We start from the raw sequence: 12,709 nt of genomic DNA, 5'->3' as shown, positions 1-12,709 counted from the left end.
AGACAAAAAATATAGCCCAAATGAAAGAACAGATCAAAGCTCCAAAAATAGAACTAAATGATGAAGAGATAGCCAACCTATCACATGCACAGTTCAAAAAACTGGTAATCAGGCTGTTCACAGAAATAGTTGAGTATGGTTGCAAAATAAAGGAAAAAGTAAAGGCTATATAAAGTGAAATAAAAATAGACAGGGAGCCAACAGTGAAGGGAAGGAAACCAGGACTCTAATCAACGATTTGAAGCAGAACAAAGAAATAAACATTCAACCAGAACAGAATGAAGAAACAAGAATTCAAACAAGTGAGAGAGGCTTAGGAACCTCCAGGACAACTTTAAACATTCCAACATCCGAATCATAGGGGTGCCAGAATGAGAAGAAGAAGAGCAAGAAATGGAAAACTTATTTCAAAAAATAATGAAGAAGAACTTCCCCAATCTGGCAAAGGAAATAGACTCCCAGGAAGTCCAAGAAGCTCTGAGAGTCCCAAAGAACTTGGACCCAAGGAAGCATACACCAAGGTACATCATAATTATATTACCTAAGATTAAAGAGGAGAAAATCTTAAAAGCAACAAGAAAAAAGGGGACAGTTACCTACAAAGGAGTTTCCATAAGACTATCAGCTGATTTCTCAAAAGAAACCTTGCAGGCAAGAAGGGGCTGAAAAGAAGTATTCCAAGTCATGAAAGGCAAGGACCTACATCCAAGATTACTCTATCCAGCAAAGCTATCATTTAGAATGGAAAGGCAGATAAAGTGCTTCCCAGATAAGGTCAAGTTAAAGGAGTTCATCACCATCAAGCCCTTATTATATGAAATGTTAAAGGCACTTATCTAAGAAAAAGAATAACATCAAAAACTCTGAACAGTAAAATGACAACGAACTCACAACTATCAACAACTGAACCTAAAAAATACAAAAACAGATGAAGGAAACAACTAGAACAGGAAAAGAATCAAAGAAATGGAGATCACATGGAAGGTTATCAGCAGGAATGGGAAGGAGGGAGAATGGGGGAAAAAGGTACAGGGAATATGAAGCATAAATGGTAGGTACAAAATAGACAGGGGAAGGCTAAGAATAGTATAGGAAATGTAGAAGCCAAAGAACGTATATGTGTGACCCATGGACATGAACTAAGTGGGCATAAATGCTAAATGGAAGGGGTGTTCAGGGCAGAGGGGAATAAAGGGGAGAAAAAAATGGGACAATTGTAATAGCATAATCAATAAAATATATTTTTTAAAAAATAGAACAAATAGAAATAATGTGACCAACTCTTGAGTTGTTCACTTAAAAGCAAACAGTGCAATATCCCATGTCCCCTTTTCCTCTTTCCCAGTAGATACAATACAAAAATGATGGCTGGAGCAGTCATTTTGTACCATGAAGAGGAAGCAGAATATTTGAAAATGGTGGAACAATAAGGCAAAAGGTGCCTGGGTCTCTGTAACACAGTGTCGCTGTGCTGCCTAGACTGCTATAAAAGAGGAATTCACTATTTTCCTTGAAAAAAAACCTAAATGGAGTAGACACCACAAATATCACCCAAAAATGCTCTAACAAACCCCCAACCTTTCCAGTGCCCAACCTGTACTCACTTCAGTATCCCGTCAGTACAGCCTGAGAGTGTCACTTCATTGGGATTCAAATCTGGTGGTCTGACAAAGGAAGAAGAAGCCACCACCAATCAGAATCAGTGCCAGGAACACAGTCACTGCCCCCTAACACCCTAGGATAGACACCCCACCTCTGTGTTTTTTAACAGGGTTATGTGCCAGCCTGGGGCTAGGGTGGACCCTCACAAAGGGGTACGAGCTAGGCTGAAAACTTCAGAAAAGTTTCTTGCATCTAAAGTGCCTCAGACATAAGAGGCAGAGCTGGGAAGGTGCCTAGCAAGTGGGAGAGTCCCACCTTTAGTAAGGTAGAAATATGGATCACTGTTCTCTGGCACCGGGCAATCAATGTGTGTGAGTGCCCTTACCTGCTCCATGTCCCTCTTAGGAGAACACCGACAAAGAGGCACTTGGAATTCACATGCTGCCAGATAAACTGTTTGGCCTCATTTATCAGTTTGTCATTCATAGCCTCTCCAAAGACCACAACCCTGTCCACCTGTAAGATAAAAGGGGAGGCGCTGAGCCTAAGGAACAAAGGAACAGAAGACAGGCTAAAGAAATCAGGACATCAAGAGCTCTCCAAGAACTGGGGGAATCTGGAGAATTCTGAGCAGTAAGATAACTGCCTCTCCTGAGAGCACTTTGGGCCAGGCAGCCATTGCACCCTGACTGGGGGGGCATCAAAGCAGCGGTGGGGGAAGGGGCAGTGGTGTGCGGGGAGCTGGCTCATTCCGGCTCCCGAGAGCTGACTGCCAAATATTTAGGAATTTTGAGAGCCAGTTGTTAAACATGGCCACTATTAAATATTAAATTGTATGAACTTACAGTTAAATAAATAATGTTAAAAACAAAGGTAATAAATAAAAATTCATCACTTCCTAATTATTTTATTACATCTTACCATTATCTAGTCTTGATCTTACTTACATGCACTTTATCTGTATTGTGGAAAGACTGTACATACAATGGTATAATACTTAGTTTCTCTTCTTAACTCTGAGTTCACTGATATCTTGAAATCAACCATGGAGGGAGTATTTACACCATGGAAATTAATTAACCAAAAAAATCCTACTAACCAACACTTATTTTTCCTAGATTGCTGGTTGTTAAACATTTACCAGCCTAACACTGGTTAGGGGGTTGCATCCAGCAGGGAGTTGATCTGGGCACTGTACATGGTTTAAAATGCCAGCTTGGAGGAATGAGACACATTAGTTGTGGAGGCAAATGTGGGGGAAGGGGGGGTTTCTCATGGACTGGGCAGTACTCACAGGAATCCTCTGGGCAGCCAGAGACAGCAGGTACTTCCCCAAAGTATGCAGTGACCATTCATAATTTCCATTTAATTCCTGAAGGAAAAAGCCTCATGTTAGGTGGCTGCCTGAGAGATCTTCAGAACTGTGCATACCTAAGCCTTTCCTGACTAGGCAGGCTGCTGCCAGGCCTGTGTCCATTCATATATTTTTGCACAGTGCAGGTGGGTGACTGACCTGGACTTGAGCCTGAAGTTCCACTGCAGTCTTCAGGATACCTTCTTCCGCCTTAATCACAGCTGTCTTCACAGTGCTCCAGCCGCAGAGCAAGGCATCCGTGTGCTCTGCCCTTGCAATCATCATTCCAATCAACAGCAACACGTAGTTCAGGGCAGGCTGATTGGACGAACGGCAAGGTGAAATAAGATTCCCTCACTTTCAAATCCACTTTTGTCTATGCAGCCCTGAAGGCCAAACATATCCACTGCTTGGGGAAAGGGACAAAATCCCAAATTAGGAGGGGAGCACTTTCAGCAGCCCTCAGGCAGAGCTGCCAGGAGAGAGGTGGAGAGAGGACAGGATCCCTGCCCAGATTCAGCACTTGGATGTAGGGAGGTAAAAGTGAATATTTGGGTGACAGACATTTAGAGATTATATATCAGCCAAATGTGAAATGTTAGTACTATAACCCATGAACAGGCTTGAGACCCCATTCTAGGAATTACCCCTGGGAACCAAGGTCTGACACTGGGAAGCAATTACAAGTCCTTTGTTTCACTTGCTTGCTTATGCCTGCTTGCTTATGAGAACCAAGTCTGTGAACAGGATATGTCTGAGAAGCCTCAGCATCCTATCAACCCCTCGCTTCTTTTACTTTTTTTACCCCTTGTGGGTTGCTCTTGGGACAGAGATGGTCTGCAGAGGCATCTGTCAGATAGACCAACAGGGTGCGGCCTGGCAGTGGGGGTAGGCTGTGCTTCACAGAGAGGTTCACGGCGGTCTCCAGGGCCTGTCGATACCGAGCCAGCATCTCACCATCATATTTCCACTGTCTGCAGGCAGGAAAACCACAGATAGAAGGACTTAGGGGTTTCTCTGCCATGTTAAGGTAGATGAGAAGATGAGCACTTGCCAGTCAAGTATTGAGTCTTCCCCACCCCCTACCTCCCCACCTTCCACAGCCTTCCTCCATTGCCAGTAGAGAACACTGGGACAGAGCTTCCCTTTGCTGTCATTCTATGGGACTCCCAATCCATTACCGTGGCAAGAGAGAAGTCATCTGTAGACCCACCCTCTGAAATCAGTTGTTACACTTGCTCCATGAGGCAACATTTAACTGCTACAAATTTTAAAATTGTATTTTAAAGAACAAATACAGCTTCCAGTCAATATGGCAACGTAGGCAGACATGACTCGCCTCTTCACACAACCACATCAAAATTACAACTAAAATACAGAACAACCATCACTCAGGAACATCAGAAATTGAGTTGAATGGAAGTCTGACAACTACAGAATTGAAGAAACCACAGACAGTAAGTCAATAGGATGAAAACAATTAAAAGATTAAAAGAGATTTAAGAAACTAAATAACCAAGTACAATGTGTATGTTTGGATCCTGACTTGAATAAAACTGTGAAATAATATTTTTGAGACAAATAAAAATTTTTAATATGGACTAGATTATAAATAATATACCAAGGAATTTTTTTCAGTTTGTTAAGTATATTAATGACATTCTGATTATATAAATGTCTGCTTTAAAAGACACATGAGCCCTGGCCGGATGGCTCAGCTGATTGGAGCATTGGTCCCATACACCAAAATGTCATGGGTTTGATTTCCAGTCAGGGCACATACCTAGGTTGTGGGTTCAGTCCCCAGTTGGGGTGCATATAGGAAGCAACTGATCACTGATCAGTGTTTCTCTCTCACATCAATGCTTCTCTCTATCCTCAGCTGAGGATTTAAAAAAACAGAGAGAGACACGAGAGTGAAATAAATGTATCATATTATTGGACATTTGTTTTTTGAAAACATATTCAAAAAAGGAAAAAGAAAAGAAGAAAAGGATCAAGAAAGGAAATGTGGTAAAATGTAGATAATCATTGAATATGCCTAATAGTTTTATAGGAGTCCATTAAACTGTTCTCATTACTTGTGTACATGTTTAAATTTTTTCATAATATTTTTAATCTTTAGAATTCAGTAGTTATTACCAGTACAATCCAATAAAATTAAATTGCAATTAATAAAATTAAAATTAAATTAAAATTATACACACACGTAATTTAAAATTTTCTAGTAGCCACATTTTAAAAAGTACAAAGAAACAGAAGAAATGAATTTAATATTACATTTAATCTAATACATAAAAATATTTTCATTTCAACATGCAGTTAATACAAAAATTATTAATGAGATCTTTTACATCCTTTTTTCATATGTCCTCAAAATCCAGCACATCTCAGTTCCAACAAGCTACATTTCAAATGCTTAAAAGCCACACACGGCTATGCCCAACAAAGGCACACTGTTTGGACTACAGCCTAAGCTTGACTCTTAATGAATTGTGTTCACTGGTCACTGATTCAGGATATTCCTAGCCAGTGAGTTCTACCAGAAGGTTAAATGATCCCTGCCTTTGCCCTGAATGAAAATAAATAAAGATACTATTGAAGCACCTGAAAGGACAAGGTGCTGGGATTTGGGGAAAGTTTCATGTCTGTGTTTGAGCCTGCTTGATGATAACTATATCTGTGTCAAAAGAAAAAGGAAAGTGAATACATTAGAAAATACGGGTATTTTAATACAGGTATCACAGAGAAGGAAAAGAACGAAAACTGGGTACCAGAGCAGAAGCAAAGAAGACATTAGCATGCATAAAGAGAAAGGAAGATGCTTCACAGACTCACAGAATCCATGGAAACCAATGAAACAATCACAAAGAATAGAGCAGAGGCCCAAACATAAATTTTGTTTCATGATCTCTCTAGAGGACAATGTTAAAGACAAATTTTGTTGTGCAAGAGATGACTGAAGCCAGGGAAGTCTAAGCCATTGAGATGACTGCCAAGCATGTCTTTCCAGAATCAAAGCTGGGATTCTGAGATTATTCCCAAGCCTTGCCAGGGTACCTTTTATTACCTACCCTTTGCTTCCAGATAACACACACACACCCACACACACACACACACACACACACACACCTGGTCCTGTGTGTTTTCAGTTTCTCTCGCTTGAGTTGCTCATACAACACAGGCATCATCATTGCTGCTCGAAGTTTCCGACGATTTAGGTCATCAAGTTCCCTTTTATAGGCCCGCCTCTTCACAATTTTTGAGTTTCTAATCATTATCTGCTTCATCAGTTGTGTGTTGGAAGGAAATGGCAATGCTGTACAGCAACAAATAAGTATTTGAGTCAGGAAATTTCCGTTTCCTCATCTTGCTTTCCCATCAGTGCCAGTCCTGCACCCCAACCCCATCTGACCTCTGCCCACCCTACACCCTGAGACTGGAAGGTAAGATGCTGAAAAATACCAGTGCTGCTGCCTCATCTATTCTCAGACAGAAGAGACAAGCTGGAGTTGGAAGGAGAGAGATAATACCTTTAGCTTTCAGTTGAGCCTCAAGGTAATTGATGGAATCATGGGCATTAAGGAATCTGAATGGAAACTGCCGACTGTGGATTATAGACTTCTGGAAAGCAAGAGAGGGGTCATGAGTATGAGGGGCACTAGGAGCCTCAGTGACCAGGAACTTGACATAATCACTCCAGATTTGTGGGAAGGTAAGGAAAGACAACATGAATATTAGAGAAGAGATACAGAGAAAGGGAGAGAAGATTCAAAAGAAAGGCATTATGTGAGAATATGAGAAGAGGTAAAGAGGGAGAGGAAGTAACAGAAGGAGCTGTCTTTGTTTTATAATAGACCTCCTCTGAAGTCAGTTAAATTACAGAAGTGCCTCCTCCTAGTAAGTCACTGATCTCAGAAAATAAAAAGGAAAGTTCTAACTTCTCAAAGGGTTGGTGAATCCCCAGACCTATCTTCCCCCACCTATCTGTATCTGCACACCTGTTTTCAGCCCACATGGAAATAGCTTGGCAGCCATAACCTTCCCCAGCCACTAGGAAAAGGCTGGCTTTAAAAGCTGCAGCAGCATCTCCACACCCACCTCTAGTGGCTGGGCCACCCAGCTCCCTGTCCCTCACAAATACCGCTTGCTGGAGTCTCTGCAGTACAAGCTCGTGGTGGCGGGCACTGATCCCAACCCGCAGCAGGTTGCACAGATTCCGAAGCATGGCCATGAAGGGAAGCTTGCCATTGTCTGTGGGAGTGGGGCAGAAGGTGAGAAAAGCAAGCAAAGGATGAGTGAGAGGTCAGTGACCAGAGCAAGAAGTTCAGAGGTCATGTAGAAAATTCAAGATAAAGGGAGTGAGGTATTAACATATTATCTATCTGACTCAAAACGTTTTAAATGTCTGCAAAGAAAAAAAACATGGTTGGCCTGAAGTTCAGAGCAAAATTTATACAACACTGTTTATGGGATGGCTGTTTCAGTAAACAACTTATGTTATCATTTTGTCTATTGGCTCCAGCCCTGAGACTGGGGTCAACTAACAAACTATATTCTCTAATCTAGAGTACTGATTTCCAAACTTTTTAGATAGCTAAAAGAGAAATTCCCTAGTGTGAGATTTGTTTAATTCATAAATTGTATACATGTAGTACAATCATTAGTTAATATTTCAAGGCACCATATACACATAAGGAAAGGCTCATTATGATGGTGAGTATAAATCCCTATTTCAAATAGTCATCTTGATATTTTTTAAGTTTTCTGGCAAACTTCTTGTAAGGACTGATTAAATGTTCATTATTTTTCACTATGTACAGGTGAAAAAGACTTACAGTAAAGCACAACTTCACCTCTGTCACTTGCTTATTGTTCACTTGTCCCTGTGATATTACTATTATCTTCAAGTCATAATTTCTGAATAATAACTTTTTAAGGCATGTGTCATTTTTAGAGGGTTAGTTTGGTTAATAATGAATAATAATTCTAAATCCATTTATGATTCAAAGATAAGTTGCAATGTCACGTTACATAGAAACCAAAAAAAGAGGGCTGGGGCACCAACAATGCCCTCATGTTGTGGACTCCTCCTCTTCCTCAATATACCTCAACCCTCATACACGGTACACCATACGGACTAAGTGACTAGTATAGATTTAAAAACTCTTTCTATCTTTTATATAAAGGTAAATATAAGTTGTGTGATATTTTTCCTGGGGAGCCCCACTTTAGAGACCAGGCCAGTCACTCCCAAACCCACATCCCATGCACTAGCCTGCACTCACAAGCAGCTTTCATCAGGAGAATAGAAAAATAAGGTTGTGTACACAGTATGTGATGTGTGCCAACTGATGAACTATTGTATCCTTTGTAAAGTCATAAATTTTTATCAATTGCTGCTATGTATGAAAGGCTTTCTAGATCATTTTGATAAGAACTTAAGTCCAAGATCATATTTATGATACTAGAAAATAAATTGAGTATTTATCCTATAGACTGAGAAATTCACTGATTTTATTCCAAAAAAATTGCTAATAAGTTAATGAACCAGTGGTATCCCAAGAGGGGCTGTATATATAATTACATTTTATCTTATATTTTATACTGATGTTGATATATTTTAATATTATATTTACTTATATTTATTTTCACATATATTTCAAATAATTGTATTTTATATAATTCTCAAAGTACATTAATTTATTAGTATATATACAAAAATTTTTAAAATACAGATTGGGGCAAAAGTAGGTTTACAGTTGTTCATATGGAAAATAATACAATAATAAATAACAATACAAAAATAAACTCTGTTTTGTGTACTCACAACCACAAACCTATTTTGCCCCACCCTATATGTATACATATATTCTGCCATATTCCAAAAATTTTTTGCAATATATGACTAAAAAAAAAACTCTGGAGACCAGTGGGTTGGACTATGGGCATTTGTTTCAACCAAGAAAAATGACAGTTTTCATTTTCAGAGGCAGACAGAGAAAGCGGAGATGATACACACTAGAATCATCTGCACATAAAGGCTGCCATCCAGGCCTCTTTATTCGACTCCACCCAAAGTTGAGTCAATATTGGGGAAAAGATTGTCAGGCACATGTGTGTTTTAATTCCCATGTGATTCTGGCGTGGACACCAGTGACAATCACAATGTGAGAGGAATGCTAAGCAGCTGAGCAATTCAGATGACCCTGAGTATAATCTATAATGACAGTTCACAGAGAAATAAGGTAAAAGCCAACATGGTCTTCTAAAGCTCTAAAATGTGAAGTCTACAAAATTCAAGCAGACAAAAGGTCTAGTTAGATATTTTTCAACAGAAAGAAGTTGACTTTAAATTTTCTAAGATGAAAGAAGTAAAAGAAAACAAAATAGAATAGAAAGAGCCTTCTATAGTTAAAAATAAACAACAAAAAAGAAAACAGAGAAAGAGAAGATTGAAAGTAACCTGTTCCTCCCTGATTTGAAGTTTTTAAAATCAATATGGGCATATTATCTAAAATGTCCATGTCCTAAATATAAATTTCTGTGGAGATTCCACTATGCCATGTGCCAGAAAGTTCCTACCTTATCTGGATGAGTTACACAGATATTGCTACAAGCTCAATCAGAGAGAAGGTACCACTTTTGTCATGTGTTGATAAAGACTTGTATATATCACCTAACTGCGTCTGGAATAACTATCTACCTACAAAGCCAATGTCACTGAAAGCAAGCACCACTGCCCACTTGGGTATAGTCAATGGCAGACCTTGTAAGTCCAATCACCAAGCAACAAAATAACTGCATCATGTATGAAAATCCTCTAGTCCAAAATGGAGAGACATAAATGGGGAAGAACATAAGGTGTGATGGTCAAGGTTACTGTACCAATAAGTTCCTCCCAGACAGAAGCTTTGTTCCCCCGTAAGCTCAGCTCCCGTTCCCATGTCTCTGGCTGAGACAGCTTCATCCGCTTCCCAGCTCTGCTAGAATCCCATGGTCCAGGGAGGCGACTTCGAGAAAAGGCCTGTAGGTTGGATGGGTATCTGGAACAGAGGAGGAAAAGCTTATCATTTCAAAGCCAGCTGAAAATAACTCAGAAAAGGAAAGGTGAGCCAGTCAAAGCTAGTCAGTCATGTTTAAGGCCATGTCTGCCCAAACTAATGTTGTTGGGGAGAGAACTACAGGGATTGGGGCCATGGGTGCTGAAAAGTCACGGAGTTGCCCAAATGGAACGGACGTTCAGGGTGTATCTTCTCACCTGTAGCCCAGCAGAGAGTGCACAAGCTGGGCAGGCTCCTGGATATGCAGGCGCTGTACCAACTTCTTCAGGGTGAACCTTGGTGGCTTCTTTTTCTCTGGCACTGCACTGTAGGTCTTCTCAAACTGTGGAAATGTCCCCAAATCCCACAGGAGCCATTTAATCTGTGATCATGGTCACTTTTTTTAGAAAGCAGAACCTAAGACCATCCTATACCTCTGAGATCATTTCCTTCCCCAAAGTAGATTTGGGCAAATAGTAGGAATGGGGGTAAAACTCTTTAGCAACAAGAACTCTAGTGGCAAGCATAAGCTAGCAGTGTTTTTGGGTCACTGTGTTTTATTTACACAAGACTGAACTATCAATGGTAAAATGGAGTGATTGCCTTGTGAAAAGCAAGATGGGAGAGAACACCTTCTTTTCAGAGGGAGGAAGGAGAAAAGTGGCTCTTATTTAAATCACGGAGACTTGGAGCAGGTAAATGGAGGCATTAGAACAATGCGGGTTGTGAGGAGTTAAAAAACTGAAAGAAGTTGCCCTGACCAGTATGGCTCAGTTGGGCAATGTCCGGGAAAGTGAAAGGTTGCTGGTTTGATACCCGGTGGGGGCACATGCCCAGGTTGCAGGCTGGTCCCCCATCAGAGTACATACAGAAGGTAATCGAGTCGATGTTTCTCTCTTGCATTGATGTTTCTCTCCCTCTCCTTCTCCCCACTCCTCCTCACTCTAAGAATAAATAAATAAAACCTTAAAAGAAAAACTGAAAGAAGTTGCTTTTCAGAATCTTCTGTGGTGGAAGAGCTAAGTTTGGGATGTATTATTAGGATGAAGAGAAAAGATCAGCTGACCAACTGAGAATGTGCCTTCTTATAATGCCTATATTTTCCTAATCTCTATTTTAATGATGATGATGATGATAGCTCACACTTATTCAGTGCCAGGTACTGTTGGCATTGTTAGAAATACCAAAAATATAATAACTGATTCAATCCTCACAAAAACGCAACGAGATAGGTACTACTATTATCTCCATTTACATCTGAGGAAACTGAGGCAAGAAAGGGTAAATCACTGGCCCAAGTCAGGTAGCCCGCAAGTGCTGGTGGTGGTGGGATTCAACCCCAGTCAGAATCCAGATTCTATGCTCTTAAACACTAAGTGCAATGACCTGTTTGTTATTAACGCAAAAAAATTTTTTTGCTTTGTTTTTAACACTTCCTATGGAAGGTAAATATTTCATGTCTTTAACTCATTTATCCAGGTGGATATGCCATGGCGGGGTGGAGAAGTAGCCTTTCCCGGTGCTTTCAAAACCAGATCCTATAATCACAACAGAATTTCCCAGCTAGAAAATTGGCATGTGCCTATCATATCCACAATCAGTATTTCTTTTTTTAATGAAGATTTTATTTATTTATTTATTTTCAGAGAGAGAGAGGAGGGGAGGGAGAAGGAGAGGGAGAGAAACATCGGTGTGTGAGAGAAACATCGATCAGTTGCCCCTTGCAAGCCCCCAACTGGGAAACAGTTCTGCAACCCAGGCATGTGCCCTGACTGGGAATCAAACTCGCGGTTTGCAGGATGATGTTCAACCCACTGAGCCCCACCAGTCAGGGCTCCACTGTTAGTATTTCTAAACCAAATGGAATTACATTTCTAGGTGTTAGTTGAGAAAAGATTGTACATATACATATGGAACCCCAGAACAAGGTACTCACCTTCTCCTGTTCAGTTTTAAGAGGCTGAAGGTACCTTGGAAAATATTGCTTTGTCTCAGAAAATGGACACTCCTCCTTCTGTTGGGACAGGAGAAGCATTCAAAAAGGGAAATGGACAATCCCAATTCCTTGGAGAGATCCATTCCAACAGCCCCAAAGGCCCATCTCTATCAAAAAGGAAGCCGGCTAGGAAAGAGGCAGACCCTGCCCTCTCTGTGCCCTGAGCTCTACCTGGCTCCTTTGCATTTTTCTGACTCTGTTCCTGGTGGTAGGAGCATTTCAGATGCTCAGTGTGGGGTCCCCCAGGGTCAGCATGTTCCTTCATTCCTCCCTTTCCAGAGAAAATGGACCAGGGCAATAAAAGACCAGGGTTGAGACAGGGACTGACCGGAGGGCGAGGGGGTCGGTGGGGGCATCTCTTGGCCCGGTGCTTCCGAGGGTTGTACTTGGCCAGCTGGTACTCATCAAAGTGGGTGAATTTGTCGGTCATAGCAGCACGTAGGCAGGCAGGCAGAGACACCAGCTTGTCCCCCTCTCCTCCAGCCAGGCTCTGTCAGAGAGAGAGGAAACCATCAGGAATGAGACAGATACAAGCCCTCCCAAACAAAACAAGACTCTTCACAGAGTTAAATCAGAATAGGGATTGAGTTCTCAGCCCCAGCTCTAAAATTACAGTTTCTGTGTTATTGGGTCTGTCAGTACACTTCTATGAGTCTCATTTTCTTCATTGTAAATAAAAGGTCCAGAATAAAACCAATTTTTCTCAAGCTGAGG

The 12,709-nt window shown here is 40.8% G+C and overlaps 1 protein-coding gene across 5 annotated transcripts in view; it reads right to left on the bottom strand.

The window, feature by feature from the left end:
- The window catches only part of TEP1 (telomerase associated protein 1), a 38,496-nt gene that overhangs the window by 20,168 nt on the left and 5,619 nt on the right, over positions 1 to 12,709 (bottom strand). For all 5 annotated transcript variants that reach the window (XM_045822571.1, XM_045822574.1, XM_045822575.1 and 2 more), the window contains 12 exons: positions 12,324 to 12,485; positions 11,936 to 12,013; positions 10,218 to 10,342; positions 9,845 to 10,002; positions 7,101 to 7,210; positions 6,490 to 6,580; positions 6,089 to 6,275; positions 3,762 to 3,930; positions 3,116 to 3,274; positions 2,897 to 2,974; positions 1,988 to 2,118; positions 1,605 to 1,664 (listed from right to left, as the gene is read on the bottom strand). In XM_045822571.1, the coding sequence (XP_045678527.1) occupies positions 1,605 to 1,664; positions 1,988 to 2,118; positions 2,897 to 2,974; positions 3,116 to 3,274; positions 3,762 to 3,930; positions 6,089 to 6,275; positions 6,490 to 6,580; positions 7,101 to 7,210; positions 9,845 to 10,002; positions 10,218 to 10,342; positions 11,936 to 12,013; positions 12,324 to 12,485 (1,508 nt within the window). The remainder of the gene's footprint in view (positions 1 to 1,604; positions 1,665 to 1,987; positions 2,119 to 2,896; positions 2,975 to 3,115; positions 3,275 to 3,761; positions 3,931 to 6,088; positions 6,276 to 6,489; positions 6,581 to 7,100; positions 7,211 to 9,844; positions 10,003 to 10,217; positions 10,343 to 11,935; positions 12,014 to 12,323; positions 12,486 to 12,709) is intronic.

The sequence above is a fragment of the Phyllostomus hastatus genome, unplaced genomic scaffold (genome assembly GCF_019186645.2).
Source record: "Phyllostomus hastatus isolate PE091 unplaced genomic scaffold, TTU_PhHast_1.1 phas_scaffold_501, whole genome shotgun sequence".
NCBI classification, from domain to species: Eukaryota; Metazoa; Chordata; class Mammalia; order Chiroptera; family Phyllostomidae; genus Phyllostomus; species Phyllostomus hastatus.
This window is presented reverse-complemented; position numbering and strand designations above follow the sequence as displayed.